Source organism: Cavia porcellus, unplaced genomic scaffold, assembly GCF_034190915.1.
Source record: "Cavia porcellus strain 051 isolate PalLab524CR breed Dunkin Hartley unplaced genomic scaffold, mCavPor4.1 scaffold_28, whole genome shotgun sequence".
In the NCBI taxonomy this organism is placed as follows: Eukaryota; Metazoa; Chordata; class Mammalia; order Rodentia; family Caviidae; genus Cavia; species Cavia porcellus.
Window position 1 is genome coordinate 40,720,268 of NW_026947511.1, and position 15,789 is coordinate 40,736,056.

General features: G+C 42.0%; 1 protein-coding gene across 3 annotated transcripts in view; it reads right to left on the minus strand.

Annotated features, from left to right (window-relative positions):
• The window catches only part of Ubr2 (ubiquitin protein ligase E3 component n-recognin 2), a 98,278-nt gene extending 82,576 nt beyond the window's left edge, over positions 1-15,702 (minus strand). For 2 of the 3 annotated variants that reach the window (XM_063238850.1, XM_003473860.5), the window contains exons 1-2: positions 15,330-15,702; positions 8,705-8,964 (exon numbers count right to left, since the gene is read on the minus strand). In XM_063238850.1, the coding sequence (XP_063094920.1) occupies positions 8,705-8,964; positions 15,330-15,407 (338 nt within the window). In that variant the 5' untranslated portion in view covers positions 15,408-15,702. The remainder of the gene's footprint in view (positions 1-8,704; positions 8,965-15,329) is intronic. The other variant, XM_003473859.5, reaches the window with a different exon arrangement.
• Positions 15,703-15,789: the final 87 nt, after the last annotated feature.

The window sequence follows — 15,789 nt, forward strand, 5'->3', positions numbered from 1 at the left end:
CCTGCGGGCAGCCAGTTGGTGCAAAGCAGCTTCCTGGATCACCACATCCTCCCCACATCTGGGTCACGTGGTATGGGTAACAGACATTTTGGGCTATTTAAAGTCTACAAAATTGTAGGGTTTATTATCTTTAGCATAACCGTGCCTATCATGAAAATCAGTTAAAACAGATTAAAACTCTTTAAAAGCTGGTAACGCAAACAGGACAAGGTGGTGTTCACCTGTAATCCCAGCAGTTGGGAGGCTGAGGCAGGAGGACTGCCATGAGTTTGTGGCCAGCCTGAGCTACCAAGTGAGGCAGGGCAAAGTGGTAATCCCAGTAGTTGGGAGCCTGAGGCAGGAAGACTGCCATGAGTTTGAGGCCAGTCTGAACTATAAAGTGAGACTTGTCTCAAAACAAAATTTAAAAAAGTCAGTAACACAGCACGAAGTATTGTCTGTGAACACGGGATAAGAATACTCTTAGTTGGACAGGGTAGTACACATTTGTAATCCCAGCACTCTGGGAGGATGAGGCAGGAGGATCAAAATAAAGCCCACCCTGGAAAATGACCACCTTAGTGACATCCTGTCTCAAAATTAAAAAAAAAAAAAAAAAAAGGCTGGGGATTACAGCTCAGTACAAAGACCTTGAGTTCAATCCTTACTACAGTAAATAAAAATTTAAAATTTAGGGAAATATGTATTTAAGAATATATGTATATTCCTAAATTATGGCAGCGTAAGTCTCCCCACCCCAATTTCTGGTTATCTGTAACATTCATGTAATTATTCAAGTGATTAAAAAAAGAATGCTTTTAATTTAACTATGCAGAGAAAATAACAGAACTTTACTTCTCTGTATCTCAAGTGAGGACAGTCTCCCCCAAAACATCCCCTAAAACCTCCAGGCTGGTCAACTTCAGGTAGCAACTAGATTGCTAAAGAAATCCAAGTTCAGACCCAAACCTGGGTGAGAAGGGCCTTTTCATATGAAATTTTGTCCTTCACTTGTGTTCATCTATCGAAGTCACATCATCAGATATGACCTCCTGAGAGTTCAGCAAACCTTCCTGATTACCACAGCCTGCCCACTTCTCCCTGATGAAACACATTTCCAGTCATTTCCCCCACACCCAGAGCATTTTCTGTTTTTACCACCACTATCTTCTCTCACCCACTAGCAGTGCCTCTGTTTTGTTTCTTTTGAAGGGAAGTCTTGCTACACAGTTCAAGCTGGCCTTCAACTCACCATGTAGCCTACGTTGGCCTCAACTCACAGTTAACCCTTCTGCATCAGCCTCTTGAGTGTTGGGATTACAGGTATGAGTCACCATGTTTTTCTTTAAATTACAGAGTCAAAAGAAAATAAATGCATGCACTCTTTGAGACAAAAATTCCACCTCAAAGAACTTATCTGATGGATATACTTCCATATGTAGAAAAAGCAAAACAAAAATGAAACACACTTATAAGATGTTCAAAAGGATACTATTTGTAATACCAGAAACAATGAATGTGCTTATTAATAGACTAGTTAGGAAACAACACCCAAAGTAATATACAATGGAATACTATAGCCATTAAAAAGATAAGACAAGGTCAATGTTTCCTGTATCTTTTTTCGAGAGGTCTTTTTGAGACAGGGTCTCACCATGCAGTTCAGGCTGACCCTGAGCTCACTTTGTAGCCCAGGCTGGCCTTGAACTTGTCACGATCCTCTTGGCTCAGACTCCCAAGTGCTGGGATTACAGGTATGTGTCACCATACGTGGCTGTTTTCCGTATCTTGTACCACATGATCATCTTAGTATAAATTTCAAATGAAATAAAGTGAGAGTGGTTTTGGTGAGGAGGAAAGGTACTTTTCATGGTATACACTGCTATACCCTTGAATGTTACAACCAATGCACGTCTTGCCGGGACAGAGTCTGCTCTGTATGTCCTCGGTCCTTAGTAAATACATCGTCATGGCTCTACATGTCAGGAAGGTGGAAATTCTTTCTTTGCATAGAGGCATTTCTCCTCCCTTCCCTTTCACTGACTCTAAGCAAAAGTCTAGAATGATATCAATAATTATCCACTACTTTCCAGATACCAGTAAACTAATTTCTGTCTCAAAGAAACCCCCAAAATGACTTATCCAGGTTCAAATCCCCCCACAGCTAGTACGGGAAAAATCGGCTGATGTCACCTTTGACTTAAGTTTCAGCCACAAATCCTTCAAGCACAGCAATGCATCAATGTGCATCAAATCCATGTGAAGAGTACACAGGATACATTTTCACCGAGGCAGCAGCTACAATCCTCCTCCTATCGCTCCACTCTCTTTGGTTTATTCATTTCTTTTTCTTGTCTCAACTTGGGGAGTGCTGGGATTATAGGTATGCACCACCACACCTGGCTTACATTCCCTTTCTTCAAAGTTCCAAAAACGTACTCCACCACTGTGGTTGAAATGAGTTTCTTCTTACTTCTTCTGGCAATGCAAGACTCCAGCACTCTGCAAATGTATTCAAGGCTCCCTCTAAAGCATTCAAATGGTAAGCTTTCCCTGCTCTACACAGACCCACCAACAGACACGGATGGGATTTGTGGGACTAACAAAATTCCTGAATACTGGATAAGAGTCTTGAAGACAAAAATGAAGCGGAAACATTCCCGAGAGGAACAGCCTATGTATAGTGGCAACAGCTCACCTATTAATAAAGCAGCTGGATACAAGAGTGAACATCTGGGAGCTGGGGGTTTAGCTCAGCGGCATAAGCGCCTGCCTCGAAAGCAGGCAGAAGTGAGTTTGATCCCTAGTACCAATAAAAACGAAAAAGCCAAAAAAAAGAGTGAACATCTGAAGCTGGAATGCCCAGAATGGAGACAATTTTTCTGTGCATGATTATGAATAACATCCTAGAAAGTGGCAGAAAATATGGCACTGCCACTGGACAAATACGGAAGTGTACAATTAACTGGAATACTAACAAGCAGTTTAACTGAAGTATGGAAAGTAAAGTAACATCTTCAAACCTGTGCCCTGCACTTTGAACAACACAAAAGACCTTTGCTCAACAAATATTTGTAAGTACCTAGGCTGTATGAGGAACTATATGTGGTTTACATCTGCAACTGGGAAGCAGTACAATATCAATAAAAACTCTGGAACCACAGCGCAGTACACGTGAGTCTAACTGAAAGACGAAAGAGGACCGAGGCCAGGTTTATGGTTATGAGTCACCAACAGCTCTTTCTATACCCCAAATATGATTTTTATTTAATATTTTTGCACGGACTTTGTGGTACACAAAGTAGCACTAAAATGCAATTTGATTTTCTGCTTAGGAATGAGAATGGTGCCATTTTTCAAATTTTAAGTTTCAGTGATGAGTAGAATTACCAAAAGAAAGGGTTACTAATATTTTTCTTTTTATGAATAACATTAAAAAAAGTAAAACTAGGGGCTGGAGATTTAGCTCAGTGGCTTAAGCGCCTGCCTTGCAAGCAGGCAGTCATGAGTTTGATCCCTGGTACCGATAAAAAGGAAAAAAAAAAAAAAAGTTAAACTAGTTCACTTCCACAATTTTTTGGGGGGGGATCGGGGATTGAACTCACAACCTTGTGCTTGCCAGGCAGGTGCCTACACCATTGAGCTAAATCCCCAGCCCTCACCGCCATAATTTTGTATACCAATACTTTTATCAAAAGACATTCCTAAGAGTTTCAGTTTTACTAGAGGAAACTTGTACTCCATTTTTCATTTTACTGTGAATGAGTGAGAATTGTACAATAGACCAATATGTGAAAATACAAGAAGTGAAAAGAACACGGCCTTGAGAACCCGGGAAGCCTACTGTGACGTTCTGATACATGTATTCTTTTGATTTTTATCCATTGTTCCTGGCTCATAACTACTACTGCCCTTACTAATTCTAAGTGAGTAAAATATTTCTGGGGCCTCAAAAAAGCAAAATCTCTCTCTGACCTCTCTGTCCTCCTTTCACCTGTTCCGTTTCTCTTCCCCAAACTGGGTTACAGGAACTAAAAATACACTCTAGTCTCGGCCTGCCTTTCTGTCTTGGAGTTGGCAATAAATAAGTTCTGTGATAGTTGGTCACAAGCCCCATTCCAGGAGGAGGACTGGCTGAGTGTGCCACAGCCAGGGGAAGGAGCACTGTACAGCGGCTTTGCCAGTGTCCCTGCTCAGTCACAGTTCACGTCAGATAAGTGGTTTTGCCCACATGTCTGCTTCAGTCGTGATTATGCAACAAAGCAACCACAAAATCCCACAAGGAAGCTGGGCATGGTGATACATGCTGGTAATCCTGACTCTCTGGGATGCTGATTAGGAGGGCTGCGAATTCCATTTAGCAAGACTCTGTCTCAAAATTATAAAAGACCTAGAGGTGTAGCTCAGCGGCAGAGTGCTTGATGAGCATGTGCAAAGCTCTGAGTTCAGTCCCCAATACCACAATTAAACAAACGACAGCAAACTCCCAAGGTACACTCTGGAGAACTTCCAGGCTGCCACGTATCTGGAGGTACCTTAGAAGAATGCTCCCCAGAGAGGAGAGGGCGGCTCTCCAACACCTTGCCTTATGCATCCCCTCATCGTCTCCTTTATCATGATACATCAGTGAACATTCTTCCCTGAATTCTGTGAGCCCCTCTTAGAAACTACTGCAACTAAAGGACAGAGTCTTGGGAACCCCAACTGGTAGCTTGCCAGTCACAAGTTCCAAGGGGCAACAACTGCAGGAGGCAGTTGAAGTAGAGGGCTGATGTGAGTCCTCAGCCTGTAGGAGCTGACTATCTCCTGGCAGACGGAGTCGGAAGTGAACCAGACCAGAGGATGCACGGCTGGTATGCAGTGCAGAATGGACCGCTCGCCTGCTGGGAAGAGACACTGCTGCCACATGTCTCAGGACCCCAGACAGGATCCGTGTCATGCGTGCACTTTAGGGGAAACAGAAATTGAGTTTAGGTTTGGTTTCCCTCCACATTGTAGACCTAATTTCAGGTTTGATGACTGCAGGTCAGTCACTTAACCTCTTGGAGCCTCAATTTCCTTGAGGATATTAATTATCTCAGAGGCTACAGAAGGATTAAACATGATTTATACACAGAAGGTGCTCAGCAAAAATAAGCAACTTTCACTGGTTACACTGAAGTTGGGACTTTCACTTAAAGTGAGGACAGGAGAACTGGCATTGCACTACCCGCTGCAATGAGGGTGATTCCCCACGAGAGCAAATGCATGAGGGCAACTCTTTGCAGGGCCTGGGCGGGCAGCACCAGACTGCAACAACAAAGGGAGGGGACACACAGAGGTGGGCCTGTGACAGCACAACTCTCACCAGAGCAGGTGTTCCCACTGCACCTGTGGCACAGACAGCTGGAATCTGAGCACAGAGAGAGGTCCTGCAGTGCCAAGCCAAGGGCAAGAAGGTAGCTAAGCTCTGTGGAATGGCACAGGATGGGGAAGTGAGAAGGGACAGAAGTCTACGTGGTAGAGGTGGGCTACGCCCTCCCCAGGGAGCGGCTACTGAGGAACTGAGAGCACCACAATGACCCATGAAGCCTAGCAAGCAGGGCTGCAGGGCTCTGGAGTTCCAGTCACAGCAGGATCCAGGTAGACAGCAGAAGGCATAATGCAGTAAGAACTATGCATCCTAGAGCAAGGCTTATTTTGGGTCTGCTCTAACAAGGAGCACAGCAAGGCCACCATGGCCCAGCACAGCCCAGACCCACATTACAAAGCCCTAATGAAGTAAAGAGGGCAATTATGCAAGACAGTCAGGTGGGAGCGGCAGCAGGAAAGCAAAGGAATGGTTGCATACAGAGGAATGATCAGGTAAGTATATATTTTGGATAATAAGACTAAGGTTTCCTCCCGTCAGACCAGGGAGTCAAAAATATACAAAGAGAGCTGGGCGTGGTGGCACACACCAGTAGCACTCGGAGGCTGAGGCAGGAGGATCGTTGCAAGGTCAAGAGAAGCCTGGGCTACAAAGTGAGCTCAAGGCCAGCCTGAACTACATAGGGAGACCCCGTCTCAAAAAGATTAAAAAAAAAAAAAAAAAAAAAAAAAAAAAAAAATATATATATATATATATATATATATATATGAAGAAAACTAGAAATACAACTAGCATATGGATGGAACTGGAAAGATCACTATAAATGCATGGTTATTAACATCTACTTCAATGCTTATACACATATAAATTAAATACAGATTCATGGAGGGAACCTGCGAATAGTGCCCCCAAACCCAGCAACAAGCACCCCCATCACCTGCTGTCTTATTCCTAATCATCATCCTACACTAGAAGGAACCTTCCTTCAGGTCTTAAGGAAAACCTTAAGATGTTTCTGGGACTCCCTGGGCCAGCAAGAAAAGAAGGACTTTATCAATGATGAGGATATGAAAAAGTACAAAGATAGCCTAAAAGGGCTCCTAATGGCCAAATCTAGGACAATTTAATTATGATTAGATACTGATACAAATATCAGGTTCCATCCTTAGTGTTACAAACACAATCAAACAAGCTGAAAGTCTGACAAGGAAGAGGTATTTGACAAAGCACTTCCCCAGCAAAACGCTTACGTTTTGATTACACAGGGAAAAAGTAACTTTATTGTGGAGAAGTCCTGCAGACATCTTAACCAAATGATCAACATTATTGTTAAACACAAAATCCTAAACCACAGGGGCTGGGGGTTTAGCTCAGCGGCATAAGCACCTGCCTTGCAAGCAGGCAGTCGTGAGTTCGATCCCCGGTACCGATAAAAATGAAAAAGACAAAAAAAAAAAAAAAAAAAAAAAAAAAAAAAAAAATCCTAAACCACAGCAAAGGGCTGTAACAAGAGTTCTGCTGGGTGTGATGGCATATGCCTGTTATCTCAGCACTCAGGAGGCTGAGGCAGGAGGATCATTGCAAGGTCAAGATTGGCATGGGCTACAAAGTGAACTCAAGGCCAGCCTGAACTGCATAGTGAGCCCCTGTCTCAAAGCCAAAAAAAAAAAAAAAGAGCTCTGTGGTAGCCCTGCCAAAAATGTAACTTGAATCTAAACATGAATATCAGACAAACCCAAATCGAGGGCCATTTACAAAATAGTGCTCTGTAATTTTCGAAAGTGTCAAGATCATAAAAGTTAAAGAGAAATTAAGAAAATATTTTGGATTGAAGGTGAACACATATGACATGATCTGGAACTAGGTCTTTCAGTATAAGACATTGTTAGGACAGTCGGATTCCACTTTCCTCATTTGTAAGCTTTAAGGTTAAAAAGATTTAAAAACTCAACCTAATGATATTTCATCATTTTCTGAAATAGGATTGCACAACGATCCTCTACTGTGCCGAGAGCTAACTGTATTTTAATATATAAAACGTTCTTTACTCATATTCTAACCAGCTGATAAAAAAGATTACTATAGAATCACAGCTACCTTAATGAAAAGTAGCTTAAAGTTTACAGCAATTTTTTCTCGGGGGTGGGGGCAGGTATTGGAGATTACACTGAGCTCCTCCCCAGCTCTTTTATTTTGAGATAGGGTCTTCCTAAATTGCCCAGGCTGGGCTCAAACTTGCATTTCTTCTGCCTCAGTCTCCCAGAATACTGGCATTACAGGGATGTGACACTATGCTCAATTTACAGGAAAATATTTTAAGGAAAAAAGTTAAGAACTCCATCAACAGCATATTCACACATGGAATATTCTCTTGCTATGTGAAGAGAATGGAAAGATACCAAGCTTTTGTCAAACAGAGAAAGGAAAATTTATGCCAGTGTATGTAACGTATTCCCTTTCATCCGGATATGTGTTTAATATGGCCACATATATGGGTCTCATACACAGAGAAAATTTCTAAAGGACATAGTATAAAAATTTGTTAACAATCATTTGTTCTGGCAAATGGGAGTAGTCAAAAGGGAGCCAGGCACTTTACTCTTCTTCGACTCTTATATACTCAAGTTCCACCAAGAAACATTTAAAAAAATTAAGTATTCCCAGTAATATTAAGTACGTTTAGCTCCAGATCTTATTTTTTAGCCACAGCTTCCAAATCCTTGAAAAATGGCGGTCAGAGTGGGTAGGAGAGTGCTGTGGATGTCTCCCTGTGCCAGGGAGGAAAGCAGCTCCCAAAACTAATGCAGGCGTGGAAGAGGACAAAGAGGTTAGTGTGCTGGAGCTCCTGCTGGCCAATCTAGGGCAATCTGAACATCAAAAAAGAATCACTAAGGTCGAGATAGAGCTCAGTGGCGCAGGGCCTGCCTGGCAAGCACTAGATCATGAGTTGGATTCCTGGAAACAAAAACAAAACAAACAAAACAATCAAGCAGCTAATTGGGGCTGGGGATTTAGCTCAGCGGCATAAGCACCTGCCTTGCAAGCAGGCAGTCTTGAGTTCGATCCCTGGTACCGATAAAAAAGGAAAAGGAAAAAGACAAAAAAAAAAAAAAAAAAAAAAAAGATAGCAGCTAATTATAGAGGAGGAAGAAAGCGCCCAATAGGTTCCTGTGACACCAAATTCTTCTTCTGGAAAAAAATCGTATTGCGGGTTCATTTAATAATTATTTATTAGATAGTAAATGTCTGTGGCATGGAATTTTATATGCAGATACTGTATTTCATAATTTTAAAATAAAAACATTAAGGTTTCAGAGAGCAAAAAAGAGGTCATTAAAAATACGAATCTTTAGAAAGAAAATTGTAGTATTTTACCTGCAAGAGTATGTAGGCTCTCCAACTTTAAAAACACGACCGCAAAGATGAGAAGGTTTGTTTGCTTGTTCAAGTTTTGGAAATCCGAACGCAGGGTCTTCACCACAAAGGTACCACTCCATCGGCCCCAACAAAACATGCTGGGCCAGCATGTCCTCTTTCTGCGGGAAAGGGTTGGGACCCGTGCAGTAGATTCTGGGTACATAGTGCGCTAGGTGCTGGTATACTTCTCTAGTGAGGTCAGTTGCTTGCAGCCATTTCTTTAAAAAAAGAAAAAAAAAAAGTTTTGAACAATGTCAATAAGCTGATAATCTGAACAACGACACCCAGCTTTCTTTTAGGTACAGTAACAATAATATGTGACACTATTGTATATTAGAAATTTCATCTATTAAAAAAAAAAATCAAGGATTTTAGAATTCTACTTAAAAATGAAACAAACCCTCTGCTCATAATGACTCTTGAAGGACTCATCTCTAGGTGCTGGAGGAAAACTGTAAGAAATCCTCCTGTCAGACACCAGCCACGGAACTCAGCTGACTTTTCTACTTAAAGACCAAATTGTTCAGATGGAGCTATGGATTCCCACATCGGTGTGCCCAACACAAGAAAGTGCACACAGCGAGCGTGAGGAACATGCACACCAGTGACAGCTCTCACTGGGTAATAAATCAGTGATCACTCCTACTTATTTATTCTGTACCACGGACTGAACTCATGAGCCCGCGCTGGCCAGGCAGGTGCTGCGCCGCTGAGCTAAGTCCCGTCCCTGCCCGTCCCTGCAAGTGGTGTCTTTTGAACCTGTCAGGCCACAAGGCTTTGTCCCGTCCATTAAGCCTTCTTTCTCTGATCAACCTCTTTCCCAGTCCTTTCCATTTTGCTGTACTACAAACAAAAACCAAAAAGCCACTTTTCCGTCCCCTAGTCTCCCTCCCGCGCTCTCTGCTTTACTAAGCTGTTTTCCACGTCTCGCTTGTGTCCTTCTTGCAAACTGTCTTCTCAGTCCATCCCCTAACTCCCTGCTCTGTATCCTCAGGTGTAAAACAGGACCCAGCCTCATACACTCAGTAAAACTGAATGACTATCAATATACTTATACTGTTACTGTCACAGAATCCTCACGTTCCAGAAAGATGTTCCACAGGGTTTTTGCTTTGTTTTTTGAGACAGGGTCTGTGTAGCCCAGGCTGGCCTCAAACTTGAGGTGATTCTCTTGCCTCAGCCTCCTGAGTGCTGGGATTACAGGTAAGCAACACCACGCTCAACCTCTCAGGATTTTAATGAAAGCAAAGAAAGGGAGATTCAGGCCTTCAGCCTGCATCAGGTATCAATCTCCAAAAACTAACCCCAAAAGCCCTAGAAAGGTGTCCTTCAAACCACTTCCTTTCTTTTCCCTGTTTCACTCCTTCCTTTTATCCTGTCATTTATCTGTGTCTCCTCTGCCATCTGGGTCGATCTGTTTATTTGTCCTCCATACTGCCTTGTGATATGCATGTGATTTTGACTCTAAAATATAAAATCAGAAAACATGAAATGACTTGCTTTTACTAAAATGCAATTTTAGTAAACTGCTAAACACAACTCACAGATTCAATGTTTAGCTATAGATAACTTAAACTCCAATTACATCCTTGTTGAGAAAGAGTAGGGGCTGGGGATTTAGCTCAGCGGCATAAGCACCTGCCTTGCAAGCAGGCGGTCGTGAGTTCGATCCCTGGTACCGATAAAAAAAAGTTAAAAAAAAAAAAAAAAAAAAAAAAAAAGTTAAAAAAAAAAAGTTAAAAAAAAAAAAAAAAAAAAAAAAGAGAAAGAGTGTGTTCAAGTAATGGCTGGCACCAGAAATCAACATAAAGTCTTCATCTTAACTATTACTTGTACAATCTTCAGCCCACTTCCCTCCTTCTAAAAATAACAGAGATTTTAAATATTCATGAAGTGGGATACATTAACATTCTAGTTAATTTCATGTTATTGAACTTTTACTAAAATTCTAAAAATTGTGTTCCTAAAGTAAGAACCTGAATAGAAGCTTATAACCAAATACAGTTAAGAGTCCACCCTAAGGTGGAGGTGAAACTGATATCCAAATGTTGTTATCCTTTGCGTTTGCCTTATGTAAGTAGGAGCGAGGCTAAATCTTGTCCAGCAATCCCAAGATATCAAGGACTTGCCCCGTTGGTGGCTCCGAATCAAAACTGGGTACGTGAGTATGAATGCATGTACATACTCTCAGCTCAGTAATCATAAAACACAAGGTGATCTGTTTTGCTTTGTTTTGTTTTTGAGACAGGGTCTTGCTCTATGTAGTTCAGAGTGGTCTTGAATTTTCTATATACCCCAGGCTAGCTTTGAACTCACAGCAATCCTCCTGCCTCAACCTCTGAATACAGGCATGTGTCACCGTGTCCAGCTAAGGTACTTAAGATAGAAGGCAAAGAGTCACTAACAAGCAAACTCCGACTCTTACTCTGAGCTTAGAGTTTTGTTGGCCCCACCTGAGGGCCAATGTTCAATTTTTTTATCCACTGCTAGCGCAAACCAAAGTACAAACAAAGGTAATCAAATTATCCTATGCAACTTATTCTTTGTGAATAAAAATTAAGTAGTAAGCCTGAAAGAATATAAACAATTTTAATTCACAACAAAAGGTTTTATTTAAAAAGCAATTTTTGTTTTCCTTATATTTTATATTCTCATTTCTTGTAAGACTTAACTTTTTTAGAATTTTAACCTGGGAAGATTAAAAAGCTTATTAAAATAAATTATGTAGATTATGTAGTCTTGGGGTACCAACAATGGACAGTCAACTATCTTCATAGATTCCTTCAATGAAAAAATTTAGAAGCTAGTCATAGCTTCCGGTTAAGAAAAAACATCAGCCACCTTATATAAAACACATTTTTGGTAAAGCAAGTATCTCATCTTAAATATCATTTTATTATATATTATAATAAAAAACTTTTTAAAAATCTGGTTCAAAGGAAGGCAGACATACGTTTTCTATCTTTTAAAAGTTTACTATCAGAGCTGAGTGTGTAGCTCAGTGGTAAAGTATTTGCCTTGTAAGTGCAAGGCTCTGAGTTCAATCCCTAGCACTGCCGAAAAGATACATGAGAAATGTAACACACCTGGGCTCTACTATGGGCACCTTCACGTTAAGCTTATGGACTTCCTCAGTAACAGTTCATGCTTCCGGTTGGGGGTTTAGCTCAGAGGCATAAGCGCCTGCCTTGCAAGCAGGGGGTCATGAGTTCGATCCCCGGTACCAATTAAAAAAAAAAAAAACAACAAAAAAACCAGTTCATGCTTTTCTCAAAGAAACAAAATTTAGAGCTTTCTCTAGTTAGTTCCACTATTATATGATGACCATAACTTTTCTTCAACATGGAAAAATTACTGAGATTCCTAATTTGGATGCATTTTAATTTGTCCTTATTTCAGACATCTGTGGCTGTCACATCCAAGGCCACTAGAGTAGCAAGGATTTACAATCTTATAAATAAAATCACTCATAAGGGAAGTAAAGAAACTGTCAACTCATTCCACTCAAGTAAACAAACCATTAGAACGTTTCCAGGAGCATTCCTTTTATTGAATGCCAAATTTATGCCTTGGGATACAGAGCAAGAATAATAAATGTAAAAATGAAAGAATTTCTAGGTCAGTGTTTTTAATGCAGCACAGAAATATTATCACTCTATAATCAATTAAAATTATATCCTTTAAACACAAGTGGTTTTACTTTTTCAAACAAGGATAAGTAACATGCAAGTTAACAAAACAACACTAGTGTTCCAATGGAATTTTTTTTTTTGGTACCAGGGATTGAACTCAGCCCTGCACTTGCCAGGTAGGCCCTTATGCTGCTGAGCTAAATCTCCAGCCCTCTCTAATTTTGAGAACTACATTAAAAATTTTAAATTCTACTAAGAGTTCTACAAATGAAGTAAAAAGTATTTATCACTATAAACAATACAGAAACTCAGTAATAAAAGACAAAAAGCTTAATAAAAAATAGGCAAGAAAAACACACAAATGACCAATGAACTCACAAAAAGTTCTGTATCATAAGTAACTAGGGAAATGGCAACCAAAATCATGACGAAGCACCCACATCCTACAGAGCAGTTATGATCAAAACACAAGCGCTGGCAGGGATGCGAAGGCACCGAACACTCACACACTGCTGGTGGAAATGTGAAATGAGGCAGCCGCTCCGGAAAACAGTCTGGCAGTTCCTCAAAAGAGTTATTAACATATGACCCAGCAATTCTACTCCCAGGTACACAGCCAAGAGAAATAAAAATGTCCACACAAAAATCTGCATCATGGCAGCGTGGCTCATATATCCAAAAAAGGAGAAACAACCCAAATAGCTATCCATTAATGAATGGGTAAAATGTGCTTTTCCACACAATTGGCAACAAAAAGAGAGAAAGAGTTGACACATGCCACAACATGGATGAACCTCGCAAACATTCTGCTAAAAGCAGCCAGTCACTAATAAATATGATGTAACATGTGGTTCAGTATGAAGACTGCAACGACAGAATTAAGTGTATGTTAAACTGGATTGTGGAGAGAAATATTAAAAGTCCACAATGACGGGGACGGGAGCCAGTCATAAGAGACAATATATTGTACGATTCTAATTCCAGTGCAATGTCCAGAGCAGGCAAATCCATGCAGACAGAACAGATTAATTAGAACTTGGGAGCTTAGAAATAAAACAGGAGTGGTGCTACTGAACACAATTTTGTTCTTGGGGTGATCAAAATATCCTAACACTGACCAGTAACATAAAGTCACAGAATTCTGTAAAGACTCTAGCAACCACTGACTTGAACATAGTATGAGTTGTATCTCCCTGAAAAGGTTTAAAAATTGAAAGCTAAAAATAACCTACAAAGGCCTACAACTTTAATAAAACTAGGAAGACTCAAGTCCAAATGAATACATTTTTTTGTATTTCCCTTAATTTCCTTCCAAATGTCTGCTTGAGAATTTGCACAAAAACTAAAGAGTATGGTGCATACTTATAATCCTGCACTCTCCGGAGGCTGAGGAAGGAGGATTGCAAGTTTGAACACAGCCCAGGCAATTTAGGAATTCAGCAAGCCCACCTTGAAGTTATTAAGGAAAAAAAAAGGCTGAGGCTTAGCTCAATAAAAGAGCCCTGGGTTCAGTCTTCACCATGACACACACTCAAAAAGTAAAAACATTGTCTTTCAGCACTGATTTTATAACTGGTTTCCTCAGGAACTTCAACAAAGTAGAGAAACTCCAATCACTGAACAGCTGGACTTTCAGAAAACGGATAACAGAAGATGCAGCCTGTATCAGTGGGCCGACAGGCACAAAATTCAATGAGCAAATACTGCTGTAAAATAAATAAATCAGATATCTATTACTGTAGACACACGGATAGTGAGGAGCTGTTATTTTCCTGTTTACTTGGAGCATGACTTTCATTTTCTTCTTCGTATCTCTGATAAACATGGGCAAATGGGGGCTGAAAAACCTTGGGTTGTGCAATAATTAAGTTGAAAATAAATGAAAACAGACTCACACCTAACACATTAGTCTTTTAAAAAAATAAAACAAGGCAAAACTCATCACTCACAACTGTATTTCTTTAAACTTTTCACCTCTACTTCTGCCATTCATTTCCACTCGACCTTTACCAATTCACTCAAAATTACTCCCTGACCCACAGCGCCACAGAGCCACCCATCCATTGCTGACTTGTTCAATGGCTCCTATAGCTTAAAGCGGAGGATCTAGCAGTGGGGTTCGAGTTGCTTTGGTCCATTCCTAATCACCATGGATGATGTGTTTTAATAGATGCGCCCCATCTTTATGGGGGGAAAGACACCACTTTATTTACTAACGTAATCTTACAATGCTACAACTTGTATTAGCGTATTTACATCACATACTAAGTTTGAATGGTTTAACTGTGGGGCCTATCTAGCTGAGAACTCTTACTTAAGCTAGTCTGTTGACTAAAATTGTTCTCTCGAAGTTATATAATGTTCATTCTCCATCCAACTTTACACAACTCCTAGAAAAACTGTTTGATTTTCCAGCTTCCACTCCGACTTTTTCGTGCTCGCTTCTAGTGTACTTTCCACACATGCATCAAGAATGCACTAACTCAACCGGTGCAAAAATAGAAGACAAAAAATTTATAAGCACGAAATAGGGGAACAGTGCTGTAACGCTTGGATAGTCCCAGAAACAAAGTCGGGACATGGGCAGCATGCTTCAGTGGACGCGGCACTGACGGCTCCACGTATTCCAGAAGGACTCGGAAAGGTAAAGTGGGACGGCTACCCTGAAAACACCGAGACGTCTCTTTCCCTCCCCTCTTCCAAGTGTTGGTATAAAGGGCAAAGGCCAATGTGTCCGGGACTTCGTGGAGTGTGCAAAGGAGGAGGAAGAGTGCAAAAGCTGTGGGTTCGCCAAACAGATGGCAAGGTGGCCAGGGCACAGTACAGCTCCGGATCGGTGGCCTCCCCGCGGACTCGGCCGTCACCCGCGCCAGCGCCGGCAGCCCGGGGAAGTGGGGGTCTCCAGGAGCCAGTTCTCTTGGGGCACCGCCCGCCCCGACCCCGCCACTCACCCCCGCGGTCTCCTCGGCCGAACATTCCAGCAAAGTGCGGTCGAGGGCCTGCCCCTCGGGATCCAGGTCCGACGCCATCTTCCCTGCTGCTCCTCGTCCTCGTCCCCAGCGTTCCCGCAGTCCGGGGGCTGCAGCCTGGTCTTGGCCCCAGCAGCCGCGACGGTCCCCCGTGCTCCGGGCCGTCGGTCCGGGACCGTCCAAGCGCTACGCTTGGAGGGGGAGAGACGATAAGGACGAGAACTCGCGGGAGTGACGGCGGCCGCCCGCAATCGCTCCCGGGCTCAGCGCCCAGGAGCCAAGTCACTGCCTCGTCCCTGACTCGGGAGAGGACACAGAGAGCCCCGGGCCTGGCACTCTGCTAGCCGCTACCGCGTCCCGCACCGTGAAAGAGGCTAAAAACACCCAGTGCGAGAAGCAGAGTATTCTGGGTACTGTAGTCATCGCTGCGCGCATAGGCGGG